Below are 14,272 nucleotides of genomic sequence, written 5' to 3' on the forward strand. Positions count from 1 at the left end.
ATGGGGAAAGAGGGCAACCCTGCCGGGTGCCTCTATCCAAAGTAAAATAATCTGAAATTACTCCATTTGTTTGTACCGCCGCTACTGGGTGTCTATAAAGTAACTTAATCCATCCAATAAACGTACTCCCAAACCCGTATATTTCCAAAACCTTAAAAAGATAATCCCATTCTACCATATCAAATGCCTTTTCGGCGTCAAGTGAGATGGCAGCGACCGGAGATTGTTCATTCGCTACTGACCACATGATATTGATGAGATGCCTAATGTTATCAGAAGAGCTACGGCCCCAAATAAACCCCACCTGATCTATATGTATAAGTGATGTCATAACTTTACTTAATTGATTAGCCAGAATTTTTGACAAAATTTTACATCTAACTGGATCAGGGAATCAGACTGATCCGGGCTTGTGTCATGGTTGGCAGAAGCTTTCCATTCTTTAATGATTCAGTATAAACTTCTAACAAAAGTGGAGCCAGTTCTGTAGCATAAGATTTGAAAAACTCAGCAGCAAAGCCGTCAGGCCCCGGAGCCTTGCCTGTAGGTAAGGCCTTAATAACCTCGCCAAGCTCCTCCAAGTTTATCTCAGAATCAAGAGAATTTTTTTGCTCAGTTGTCAGTTTAGGGAGATCTAATGGTTCCACAAAGTTTCTAATATCTTTGTCAGTAGACGAAGACGTGGAACTATAGAGATCAAAGTAGAATTCTTTAAAAGCATTATTAATATCAATGGCCGAGGTAAATATTTCACCACCAGCAGATTTCACTGAGGGAATGGTAGAAAAAGACTCTCTCTGCTTTATATATCTAGCCAAAAGTTTTCCTGCTTTGTCCCCCGACTGAAAGTATGACTGTCTTGCCCTGAATAACCAAAACTCCACTTTCTGCGACAAAATAGTATTATATCTGTATTTCAATCGAGTCAATTCTCTGAGGCCAACGGATGACAAACGGCGCTTCAGCTCTGCTTTGGCATTTTTAATATTTCCTTCCAACTCCACAAGTTCTTGTGCTTTGGATTTTTTGATGAATGAGGCATACTGTATGATCCGACCCCTAAGAACCGCCTTAAGTGCCTCCCAAGCCACGCCCACAGTGGATACTGAGGACCAATTGGTCTCCATATAAACACTGATTTCAGCCTTTAGCATTTGTTGGAAATCAGGATTTTGCAAAAGGGACACATTAAGGCGCCAACTATATGATTTCTTTTTCTCCGTATGTGGCACCACCTCTAAACTCACCAGGGCGTGATCTGAGACTAAGATGTTTCCAATTGAGCAATCAACAACAGATGAAATGAGGGACTTGGATATATTAAAAAAAATCTATTCTAGAATAAATTTTATGGACTGATGAAAAAATGAATAGTCCCTACCAGATGGGTTCAAAAGTCTCCAAATATCTGTAAGACCAAGATTTTTACACATCCTGTGAAGCGTCAGTGTTGCTCTAGGGGGCTTACACACTTTTGCTTCACTGTGATCAAGGACTGAGTCCATCAAAAGATTAAAGTCTCCTCCCAATATTATATCATGAGGGGTGCCAGTGGTTTGCAACATCCTTTCAAGATCTATAAAAAAGCCCTGATCATAAGTGTTAGGCGCATAAATATGAGCCAAAATCAACCTTTGCCCTTGAATTTCAGCTAAAACAATAATGACTATTCCTAATTTATCTTTAATCTGCAAATGTTTATTTACCAATATAATGACTCCCTTGCTCTTACTTGAGCCAACACTAAAGAAAACATGTCCACCCCATATCTTCCCAAATTTTTCAGCTTCCTGCGGGGAAAGATGCGTTTCTTGAAGAAACACTATATCATATTTCTTACGCTTAAGAAAAGTAATAACCTTCCTTCTTTTTATGGGGTGCCCCAACCCATTCACATTCCATGTGGAGAGAGATAGTACACTCATATTAACAACTGACATATTGATATAATAAAAAAATAAATAAACTGTGTGTCAAAAACATAATTATACAGACCACATTACCCATTAGTGAAACAATCAAACACTGAACATCCCCCCGAACAAAACAAACAGAAAAAAGAAAAATGTGTGCATTAATTCCACGCACGAAAGCGCCAACCGGCGACAATCCCTCTAAAAAAAAGGTCCATGAACACCCACGAGCCCCCACGACAAATTTGCCATCGGATTGCTCAATTTTGCCTCACAAATTTGTGAAGCAAAATTACATAACAGAAAATACTTTGTAAAATAACCCCCAACCAAAAGGAAGAATGAACACAGAACATGTAGATTAATTCACAGAACTGTTTTAAAGGTGTGATCCTCCACAAAACAAATTTCAACTAATATAAAACCATTCAGTTTCACAGATAGACGAACAAATGTTCAGTGAGCCAGCTGTTATGAGTTCAGCGGATGACTTAATCATTCCAGTGTCCTTAAACGGCACAAGTTCCAGACGCTAGGCGGAGCCAACACAAAAAGAAACAAAACGGACATCCCGGTTCCCCGGATGGTCAAGTCAATTCACTCGGAGGCCGCATAAAAGTATATACCATGACTTACTCAATCCGTCAACTTTATAAAAGACATCCTTTGTGTGAGCATGTAGATATTTTGCGGTCATTCGTAGTGTCCACTCTCAAACTGGACTTCAATGCAAAAGTAATCTTTCATCAATGCAAAAACTTCTTTAAGGAAAAGTGTTATTCACAAAACAAACTCCAGCCGCTAGGCAGAGCCAACACAAAAAGAAACCAAAATGACGCCCAGCTTTCTCAAAAGCCAGAGTAAGTACAGCGAGTCAGACCCACTCATATGAGAAACATCCAATGGTTTACTCACCCATTGATTCAATAAAAGACATTGCCTGATTGGGGCATGTAAATACTTTGCGACCGTTCTTTGTTTCTATTCAAAAGTGATCTTTTGCCGATGTAAGAGTTTCTTGCATTCCTTGAACTGATCACGTTTCTCTCGTCGAACTCGCAAAGTCCGGGAACAATAAAATATTATGATTCCTCCAAGAAAGCTTCCCTTTGCTCCTCGCCTGATGCAACACGAGATCTTTATCAGATGACCTCAGAAATATGGCCAGAATCGATCGGGGCCTGTCTCCCTCAGCAAATCTGTGAGCTGGGACTCTGTGAGCTTGCTCGATTTCCAACTTGTGGCCTGTTATGTCGAGCAGACTCGTGAAGAGCTGGTCTAGGAATTTCACCATATCTCTGCCCTCCTCATGCTCAGGAATTCCAACAATTCTGACGTTATTCCTGCGGTTTCTATTCTCAAGATCTTCAAGCTTTTCAAGGAGATGTTCCAGATCAACTTTAGTCGTGGGCGGATTAGCGGTTAATTCCCTCTCCGAAGACTCCAAATAATCGATTCGTTTCTCAGCATCCGACACTCTTGTAACTAACTCAGAGAATTTTATTTCCATCGCCGTAATCGATCAACGTATTTCAGCGAGATCCTCCAAGTCAGCAAGAACCTTCTTCAACATCACCGACATGTTGAACAACTGACGCTGGATCTCCTCTCCCGCCGCGCCATCCAAATTGAGTCCCTGGTCCGTAGGTCTGTCGGGGCTTTCATCCTGAACACGTAAGTGTCTTTTAATGTCTCCAGAGCCCGATGATTTTGACTTCTTTGCCATGTTTTGCCTCAGAGCAAATGTGTAACTGGGTGTATCGAATTTCACCAAATTATAACATGAGAATAATAAACAATTTAGCAAAGTGTGCAGAGCTCGTCATTCACACGTCTGCTTCTCGCATGGCATCACGTCAAAAATAATCTTTTAAAAATATATATTTTTAAATGAACAATAAAAAAATGTGAAATAACTTTTTGAAATAAATGATTAAGTGATGTACTCTCTATGTAACCCTAAAACAGACAAGAGTGGAAAATGATTAGCAAAAAATTTCATGTCACTTTTTATTTCATTTGGACTTAAGTAACAGATTTCCAAAGACATTTTTTAAATATTTTATATATTTTGGATTAAATGAGTTGCATCTCCCAGGATACCTTGCCCTATTAAGGTAAAAAAAAAATTCAAAGTCACCAATATTTCTGTTTTATTTAATGCAAAAATTATGAGTTTCTGACTTCCCTCTTTTAAAACATATCATACGTGTGTGTGTGTGTGTGTGTGTGTGTGTGTGTGTGTGAGAGAGAGAGAGAGAGCGAGAGAGAGAGAGCGAGAGAGAGAGCGAGAGAGAGAGAGAGAGCGTACAGGTTTGAGTGGTTTACCAGGAAATGTTTTTAGGTTACAAACTGGTAATTACAAGGGTATTATGCTATAAATGTGGTTTATGAGGACATTTCTAGTGTCTCCATAATTCAAATTGCTTAAAAAAAACAAAACAAAAAAAACTACTAAACAATGTTTTTTGGAAAATGTAAAAGTGCAGAAAGTTTGTGAGGGTTAGGTTTAGGGGTAGGGGATATAATCTATAGTTCATACAGTATACAAATCATTATGTCTATGGAAAGTCCTCATAATGATAGCTGCACCAACATGTGTGTGTGTGTGTGTGTGTGTGTGTGTGTGTGTGTGTGTGTGTGTGTGTGTGTGATGTTGTGGATTAACCCTTTTTCTTTCCTCAATCTGGCAATGTATCTCAGAGAATCCACACACTTCAAAATGTGCTAAATAACAGCATGAACAATATATGACGTCATTTTCTTCTTCCGCATCCTAAGACAATGTTCACAATTAATATTAGCAGTTTTATTGTTTTTTTTTCCCTGAAGAAAATTATGATTCATATATAATTAATTATCACAAAGTCAGCATGCCTTGCACCATCGGTGGCGATGTTGGTTTAGGTCAGTCTGACTTAACGATCACAGAAAATTCTAACCAAATCATGTGACCCACATACTCAAAACAGACCCAACTATGATAAATGATACAAGATTGGGTGAGAAACTCTCTCATACACCCATAAGAAACTAAAGAGTATGTATCTTGTAGTTTACATTGCCTGTTTTAGGGTTAATAATCTGTTACTTGATGTTACACCACAATTTTTTTTTTTTAAAGTCATTAGTATATACACTGGTGGCCATAAGTTTGGAATAATGTACAGATTTTTCTCTTATGGAAAGAAATTGGTACTTTTACGTTTTTGTTGTATCAATGGGGGGCGTGACCAAATAAATTTGAGAACCACTGCCATAAGGCCTACAACCCTGAGTCTTCTCTTTACTATTGTACATGAAACTGGTGTTGAGTGGGTAGAATTCAATGAAGCTGTCAGCTGAGGACATGTGAGGTGTCTATTTCTCAAACTAGAGACTCTGATGTACTTATCCTCTTGTTCAGTTGTACATCTGGCCTTCCACATCTCTTTCTGTCCTTGTTAGAGCCAGTTGTCCTTTGTCTTTGAAGACTGTAGTGTACACATTTGTATGAAATCTTCAGTTTTTTGGCAATTTCAAGCACTGTATAGCCTTCATTCCTCAAAACAATGATTGACTGATGAGTTTCTAGAGAAAGCTGTTTCTTTTTTGCCATTTTTTACCTAATATTGACCTTAAGACATGCCAGTCTATCACATACTGTGGCAACTCAAAAACAAACACAAAGAAAATGTTAAGCTTCATTTAATGAACCAAATAGCTTTCAGCTGTGTTTGATATAATGGCAAGTGATTTTCTAGTACCAAATTAGCAATTTAGCATGATTACTCAAGGATAAGGTTTTGGAGTGATGGCTGCTGGAAATGGGGCCTGTCTAGATTTGATCAAAAGTTACATTTTTCAAATAGTGATGGTGCTGTTTTTTACATCAGTAATGTCCTGACTATACTTTGTGATCAGCTGAATGCCACTTTGATGAATTCAAGTAACAATTTCCTTCCGAAACAACAAAATCTGTACATTATTCCAAACTTTTGGCCAGCATTGTATATATTTGTAGAAAATGCAGTAAATGTTTTTCCTTAAATCACCCATCAGACATTTTTGCATCGGCTCCTGAGTGTTAATCTACCTTTGTGGAAGCACATCATATCTGCAGTGTGGGAGACCTGGGTTTGGATCCCGTGTTGAAACCAGAAAGTAATCATGTTAACATAATTAGAGATGGCTGTGATTCAGAGGTTGTATTTTCCCCTCTAACATTACATTTTTACTCCACTGGTGGTTAGGTTTAGGTTTGGGGTTTGGGTTGAAGGATTTAGTTTATAAAATATGCATTCCAATTCACCTCTTCACAGCTGAAAAGTAACTTGATTCACAACTCACTTTTGGCGCCTGTCTGTGGATGTTACACCCGGAAAATGAAGCTCACATGTGTCCATACACTCAACAACACTAACCGCTTTGGCCACTGGAGGCAGTATTTCGAATTTCGGTAAGCACAGACCGATTTTATATAAAGAAAAGTCAACCTACTGTTTCTGATTTCACTGTGTGGCAGGGTGAGCAAGAGACAGACACAGTGGGTGTGGCGTCAAGCCTTTGAGAAAATAATAATAAACATAAAAATTTTCAAAAATTGGTAAAATAGTGTCCAAGGGGGAAAGTGACCAAAATAAAGGGGAATCTGGCATCCTCGCAGTGAAAGGGGGTGTCATGTAGGATAAAGAGTGTCCAGAGGATGATCCAGGACATGGGCAGGGTCCAGTGGCTCCGTTGGAGGCCTGTCTTCCCTGGAGCCGTGGCAAGTGTGAGGGGAAGGTGGCCTGGCATCCATGCCTGTCGGCTGCTACACGTGCTCTAATCCCCCGATGTTGCATCCAATTCATGCCAGGGATCTGGTGCACATCTAAATCGGCCGGACCCTCCCTGCTCTGCTCTTGGATCTGTGAGGATGCCAGAGTGTGGAGATAGGAGCCAGCACCTGGAGAAGAGGCACTCTCTGCATTTTTATGGCAGCGCCAATGAGGCTCCATCCAATTCAGGTGTGCCTCATCAACGATGCCCCAATGAGGCTTATTAATTATGCGTCTCTTCTCTTCTCCTGTCCAACTCCCAACTTGGGCCTGGCAGAAGGACACCCTTAAAGGCGAGAGAACGATGGTGAGAGGGATGGGTGGGTCTTTCCACCTCAACTGTAAGATCAGTCTGCCTTGGATAACATTTGTCAATGATCCACGTTATATCGATATCATGACAGGCTAAATAAGAAATTGGCAATTTTGTCAATGCATAAACAACAGCAAAAGTGTGATTTACCAGTCTAACATATGGAACTAGTACTCATTTAAAAATTAACATTAGCCATTTTACCAAGTGTATTTATGTCTTATAACAGCAGAGTTTAATTTCATGATTGGACATTAATGTCAACAACAAATGCTATGGGAAGCATTTTCTCCTTTCTTTTAAAAGTTGATCTGCCTATTTATATGATGGATGCATGACCCTATTATGACATACCAAACCAATTTTTAGGCCACAACACACTGGTGCTTTGGTGGGGTGGGCTGGGTGAATGTCCTTAACAGGAAAAATTACCGTAGCTTTAAACAAAGCCCCCAAAAGGTTTGCTCAGGACACCCTTGGTCTCCTATACCCATTTTATAAGCAGCATTTTTTAAAGCTTCAGGTGCTGGAAACTTCAGATGGTTTTTCCAGACAACAACATCCCTATTTGGCAGCATATCTGTCTGTGTTTGCTCTATGGTGCACAGCTGTTTGCCTTGTGTTATGTACTGCATATGCACCCCTGTTATAGATTTAACCAATACTGCACCAAATGTCAGAAACCTAGGCATTATTCTTTTGCCGCATATGCTATAATTGCGATTCTGACCACATTCTGATTGTTTCAATTTTATTGACTTTAGTTTAGTAATAAGCCACTATTTATATTTGGTATGCAGTTAAATGAAATTACTTGATAAGCACAGTTATCGATCTGTAACGTGGGTGTCATGGAGTGGAAGAAAGGAGACGCAGGAGTAGAATCTTTTAAATCCTTTAATTATAAACGTTGGAGTGGAAAACAAACTACAAGGCTAACAGGCTAACAATACACAAACATGACACTTCACAACATAGCACTTCAAGGACTGACAAATGAATTAACAAAACTAGAGGGTATTTATACACAAAGCACTAAATGAAGGAATGGAATACAGGTGAGAAAATAAGGAACAGGTGGAAGTGATTAGGTCAGAGAATTCTGGGAAATGATGTCCAGGGGAAAACTTCAAAATAAGAGTCCTTGAAGAGAATGAGGGAATGAGTTGGAGATGGTGTTAAGGGGAGGGACATACTCATTGTAGAGCGCATTTGATTGGACAACAATCTTTGTAGCGCAAACATCAGAATGTTTTTGGCCTATTTTCATGGAAGAGGGAAACTGCACATTTTAAATGCACATACTGTGCATGCTACAGCTAATTTTGTCAACTTTTACACTAGCACATAGATGGCCTCAAAGCTAATGGATATTAACTAAAAGCCACAAAACTCCAATTTTTATTTCATGGGGCCCCTCATGTCACTCCTTTTCAGTGCATTTCATTAACAATAAAAGTACTATATATTGTTGTGTGGGGCGGTCATGGTGACATGATAAAACCATTTTTTTTTTCGACGTTCTATGGCAGTACCATGGTATTCTTTGAAGTACTTTGGAGTGACATGTAAATACACGTTACATTAATATGGTAATCAGTTCCCTGTTATATGTCATGTTGTTGTCATCTGATACCACAGTACCATTTGTAAGGACTGTTTAAATCGTCAGTCAGAGGATATCATTGAATGTCTTGTTTAATTTATTCTGAAACATCTAGAGGTGTTTTCCCATTTAGCGAAGATCCAAGTTGCATCATAGGTTCAAGAAAAATGAAGGTTTTAATCTTAAATTTAGATGTCATAATCACTGCTGTACAAAATACCCCCACAACCCCCGCACTGCAGGGAGGACCCCTGAGTGTATATTCTCATGCACAGCTGATTGACAAATTTGTGGACTGCCCGAAAAAAAAAAAAAAATAATAATAATCTTAACCATAAAACCTATAATGTAACTTCATGACATTCATCTATAAACACACTTGACCTGGAAAACAATGGCATGCATTGTATACCATTTCAAAGTAATTTATACTTTTCATCCCATTCTAACTGATACTTAAAACACTATCATATACTTGCAATTTCAACAAATCCTCATCTGTAATCAAAATTCAAATGTTTAAGTTCTCAAGGCATACTCTCACAATGGCCCATTTGACCATCCTTATTTCTGAGCCCTGATGTCCTTTTAAGTAAATTTACAAGTTGTATTACAGTGACCTGGGTGATTCTCATAGCTCTTGACTGCAGTGAAGTGGTTTCTGGTGATATTGATGAAACTGGGTTATTTCCCTTTAAGAGGATTAGGTCCTGGCAAAGCTAAAGCCAAAAGTGACTCCACTTCTCACAATCAAGCAATGAGCTATGAAATTTAGAGCTACTAAACTAGCTCCTCAGAGACAATGAGGGTGTGGGTGTTCTACAGTTCTACAGGGTGTTTCTCAGACATCAACTGACAACACCCTCTGCATGTGTTGTTAAGTCACAATGGTGCTGTTGACATTGGAGTCCTTCTCTTTACTTTGGTTTAACAAAGCTGCACAAATTTTGTGGGTGAAGAAAACGGCCGACTGTTTTAGCACAGGCTTGCAGGAGCTGTTTATTTACTTTTAGTGTTGGCTACTTTAAGAACAAATTGCATTGCATTTTACAGTCTAGATTGGATGCATGCTAATTGGAGTTTCATGCACAACATTTGTTGACATTTTTCTCTAATATGACAAAAATAATTTGGGCTTTTGTTACCAGAGGATGGTATGATATCTAGACAACAAGATGTGACTGTTCTCCTTTGAATCTCATGGGAAAATTAGCGACAGGAAGTAGGTATTTTGTCTGCTAAAATCGGTCTTTGCTTTCCGAATTTACAGATTTCCCCCAAGTGGCTGAAACTTGAACTGCATTCACATGTGAATGCGCATCCTTGCATGTGCACTCTTTTACTTCTTTGAAAGTAAGTGACATGAAAGGCACAACACGTTCGATATCTGATTAGTAAATACATTAATATTCTCCTAACCCAAACCCTACAAAACAGCTTTCGTTCACTTTCTACTTTGCAAATGTAGCATCTAGCTGGAGATCAGTGGGGGAAGACGTTATTATCTTGGCATTGGCTGCATGGTGGCGCTTGTCCAGAATTTGACACATCGGGTCCGAATTTGAGTGGAAAATATTTGGAACCAACACAAAGATTTCCTGTCATGATCATATTAGTCAACAAATAGAACAAGCACAACTGAAGTCACGTGATCCACGTCTAGTTGACATAGACCCAACGCACTGACTAGTGGCAGAACTAAATGACTAAAGGAGTAGTCAGGGCATCCCCTACTGTCCTTAGATGAGGTCTTGTCCTCACTGTCCATCAACCTCAAAAGAGTCAAATCATCTTTTGCCTAAGTAAGAAATACCACCCTATCCATGCTAAAGAATTTTCTATTATAATTAATGCACATCTCATTGCCATTTGGGATATATGATATGCATTTCCTTTGTGTATTTGCTTGGTCCAAGAGACCAGCCCGCAACAGGTGGGATTTTAGTCTTGGTCTGTTGTTATACTCAGTTCATTTGAGGATTGAGAAATGTATGAAATAAGCAGGGAGTGCAAGCAAGTACGACTTGCTCAGAGGAAGCCAAGTCTATTCATGTGTCCCTGTGTTGAACTTCAACATTTATTGTTGACATTTATTCAATTATTTGTAAGTAATGTTGATATTGTTTGAATAAACATTACCTAGCATAAAGATGCACACTTAGAAGGAAAGTTCACCACAGAAATTAACATTCTTTTTGGCCAACCAAAATATAATGCTTTAGGTCTATTTTGTCTGAATCTATTTTGTGTATTTCTCCATCAGTGTGAGGCTGGTAAATTCATCTTTTCATTTCCGCTTTCTCACAATGACCAAAGTTCAGTCACGCAGCTCTCTGTGGCGCAAGCTGATAGGATCTTTGAACTTATCTGTTAGCCAATTGGCTCGCTCACATGTGACATGTTCAGCCAGTAGGCTCGCATGGTGTAAGCTGATTGGTCCTTTGACATGTAATCGGGTAGCCAATCAACTGGCGTCTCTCTCTTTGCCTAACATTTAAATTGCTCAGTTTTGCAAACAAGCCGGTTTCACTGCAGTGCACTGAGAGGTTTTTCTTTTAAACCCACCTCCACCTGTCTACATTTGCTATGGTGGGACTGTTTGTAATGTCTATTTGGCAGCAGCATGTTATACATGCTCGCTGCAGCATGTCTTGCCTTTTGTCAAATTGTGCAGCAGCTACAGCATGTCCACATGCTAACTCAAAATGTCTTTTGTATGTTCTAACAGTAGCAAGTCTCCGTACTTGCTCTGCAGCAGAAGCAGCCTAGAAGATCTAGTCCACCAAAACCAATATGTCAAACCCACATTTACATGCTAAATATTTCTGAGAGTTGTCATGACTGAACTTTAGTAAAGCCGATTGGTATTGACGTGACTGACAGTTTATAAGAGTCATTTAGCAGATTGCTGTATTGGACTGTGAAAAATGGACAGAGAAGAATCAATGAATGGAGATGTCCTTGAGCTTGTGCTAGAGATGTTAAAGGGGGCTGAGTTTTGGAAAATGACCATTATTGCTGACAATACCTTTAAACATTAAAGATGAGATTTTACATTCTTACCTTGTCCCCTGGTTGTGGTCGCATGATGGACACTCTGTCGTAGCCTTTCTTCATAAGTACCCACAATGCATCCAGTTTTCCCTGTTGATCAGCAAAATACATAAAATTAAGACAGAAAATGCAAGTTTACAATGGCCCAAAAAAGTATTTGGACACTTAAGCCATACTTAAAAAAGCAAAATTTCACAAAAAGTTTGTTTGTTGGCTTTTAAAACTGATAAAAAATATAGATACAGCCTACTGTACAAAATACGCACAGACAAAACATATCTGGACACTTTCTGGTTGTCAAATGTTAGTGGAACATGTACATAGTTAATGTGCTGAACTACTTTGCTAGGACACCTGTGTAAACTTGAGATTAACTGACTTCAAACATCCACAAAAAAAATCACCTTGACACCTGTTGTGTAACAGTAGTTTCAAAACTCTTGCATTATTTCAGAATCAGAATCAGAATGAGCTTTATTGCCAAGTATGCTTACACATACAAGGAATTTGTCTTGGTGACAGGAGCTTCCAGTGTACAACAATACAAAAACAGCAGTTTTGTTTTGATATTTTGTTGTAGGTACAAATACTTTTTGGGGCCACTATGTGTGTATGTGTATATGAACAGCCCATTTGCTCTGCAATCCAGGTCTTCTCATCAGGTCTTTAAAAGTTTGTTCCCCGCATTGATCATTCACCGAACACTGGGAAAATGGGTTTTAATAACAAAGAGTTTTCCTGTATTTGTCAGCTGAACTCAACACCCCACATGCGGCCTCTCTGGCTCATATTCCCTTTATCAAGTGAGATGGATAAAACTCAAAGCCACAGTTTAGAGTGAATCAGTGTTTTCAAATCTGTTCTGCAGTTATTACTATGCAACAACATTCCAATGTTCTTCAGTGTGTTACTCAACCCTGATCCAACTTCCTAAGAAAAACAGCTGACCCTCATTGCACAAGATTTACTCTCTTTGTAAAACAAGACAGAGAGAGAGAAAGACACATACACAAAGGAATAAAGAAAGAGTAAAGGGTAAAAAAACGAAAAAAAAAAAAAAAAAAAACTTATATCAGTGGTTCTCAACAAATTTGCTTTAGGACCCAGATTTTACATTAGACATCAAAAGACAACCCAACACAATACCAAAATTGTTTATCACACTAAATACAAAACCTAATGAAAACCCAATCTAAAACCCATTTTAAGGCATCATAGGCATGATTCATAAACAAAGGTTCTAAGATACCTTCTTTTGGGCAAACTCAAACCCAAACCCCAACCCCGAACCGAACCATCAGTGGAGTAAAATTTTTATTTTAAAGCGAAGATGCAAGCTCCAAGTCAAGCTCATCATTGTTTATGTGAACGCAAGTACTTCCTGGTTTCTATGTGACCAGAACTTGTGTCTCTGGGGATCTTAGTGCCAGAAGGAAAGGTAAACAAGACCAAATTTATGCAATAATGTCTGATGGGGACTGTCGTTTGTCAGTAATTAAGCAGAATGGGGTTGATTTCAGGGTACATAAACATTCAGAAGCAACATGTTGATTTTCCATGTGACTCGCTGACAGACCTTCAGCCATTTTCAGCTCGTGACCCACCTATTGTGAACCTCTGACAATTGTTGAGGGAATGTCCCTGGATGTTATAAATGTGAAGGTGGGTCACAAACTGTCTGGAACATCTCTCATACTGGTCTCATGGCCTCTCTCCAAATAAAAATAAAACAGGCAGGCACAAGACATAGAGAGATGAACAAATAAAAGTGGGAATAACAGACCAAAAGAAAGGATCTTAGAACAAAAGCACATACACACACACACACACACACACACAAAAGAAAGATTTGGCAGTGCTCTGAGCTCTTGGACAGCAGGGAGGGGAGAGCTATGAGAGTGGGTGATCAGAGATGGGGTGAAATGAGGGAAACCTGTTTTTCTGTGTAACAAAAGTGCTGGCTCTGCAGTCCCAGTCTTTTGGAGGTCACCATTGTAGGTTTCTGCATAAATACCAATTTCCATTTGTAGATGCCCCACATGAACTAATAAGATGATTTTCAGAAAGACCACAAAGGCCACATATACTGTACTCCAGCTATGTCTCATAGAACCTTGAATACAGGCATTAACTGATATCTCAAGTCATATGTATAGACAAATTAATTCTGGAGGAGAAGTGCTTTGTGGGGGTTACTTGTGCCACATGAAATCTCATCCAATAGCCATAAAAATGTTACACAATCATATTATTTTCATGCCAGTGAGTACATTTACATGGGCAGTTATAATCGAAATACCACGAGTTTTTGATTATCGAGCTACAGTCTTCATCTCTCTGTCCAAGTATACATGACACCATGTGCAATCGAATAGGTGTAGAAAGGACGTCAGCTAGAAAGTGACAAAGATGTTTTCTGGTTGACCTTTACGCGAAAGTACATGATAGGGGGTTGAAGAAGTCAGCTACAGCGAGACCCACAATAGTCACAAAAAGCATGTGAAAACTTTACAGCCATGCGCATTTCTTACATTCTTTACTTGTTGGTACATATACAGGTGCATCTCAATAAATTAGAATGTCATGG

At 39.0% G+C, this 14,272-nt stretch overlaps 1 protein-coding gene across 2 annotated transcripts in view; it reads right to left on the reverse strand.

Annotated features, from left to right (window-relative positions):
- LOC127424681 (anthrax toxin receptor 1-like) overlaps positions 1 to 14,272 on the reverse strand; it is a 106,071-nt gene that overhangs the window by 12,752 nt on the left and 79,047 nt on the right. For both annotated transcript variants that reach the window (XM_051670068.1, XM_051670067.1), the window contains one exon: positions 11,695 to 11,775. In XM_051670068.1, the coding sequence (XP_051526028.1) occupies positions 11,695 to 11,775 (81 nt within the window). The remainder of the gene's footprint in view (positions 1 to 11,694; positions 11,776 to 14,272) is intronic.

This window comes from Myxocyprinus asiaticus, chromosome 33 (assembly GCF_019703515.2).
Source record: "Myxocyprinus asiaticus isolate MX2 ecotype Aquarium Trade chromosome 33, UBuf_Myxa_2, whole genome shotgun sequence".
NCBI classification, from domain to species: Eukaryota; Metazoa; Chordata; class Actinopteri; order Cypriniformes; family Catostomidae; genus Myxocyprinus; species Myxocyprinus asiaticus.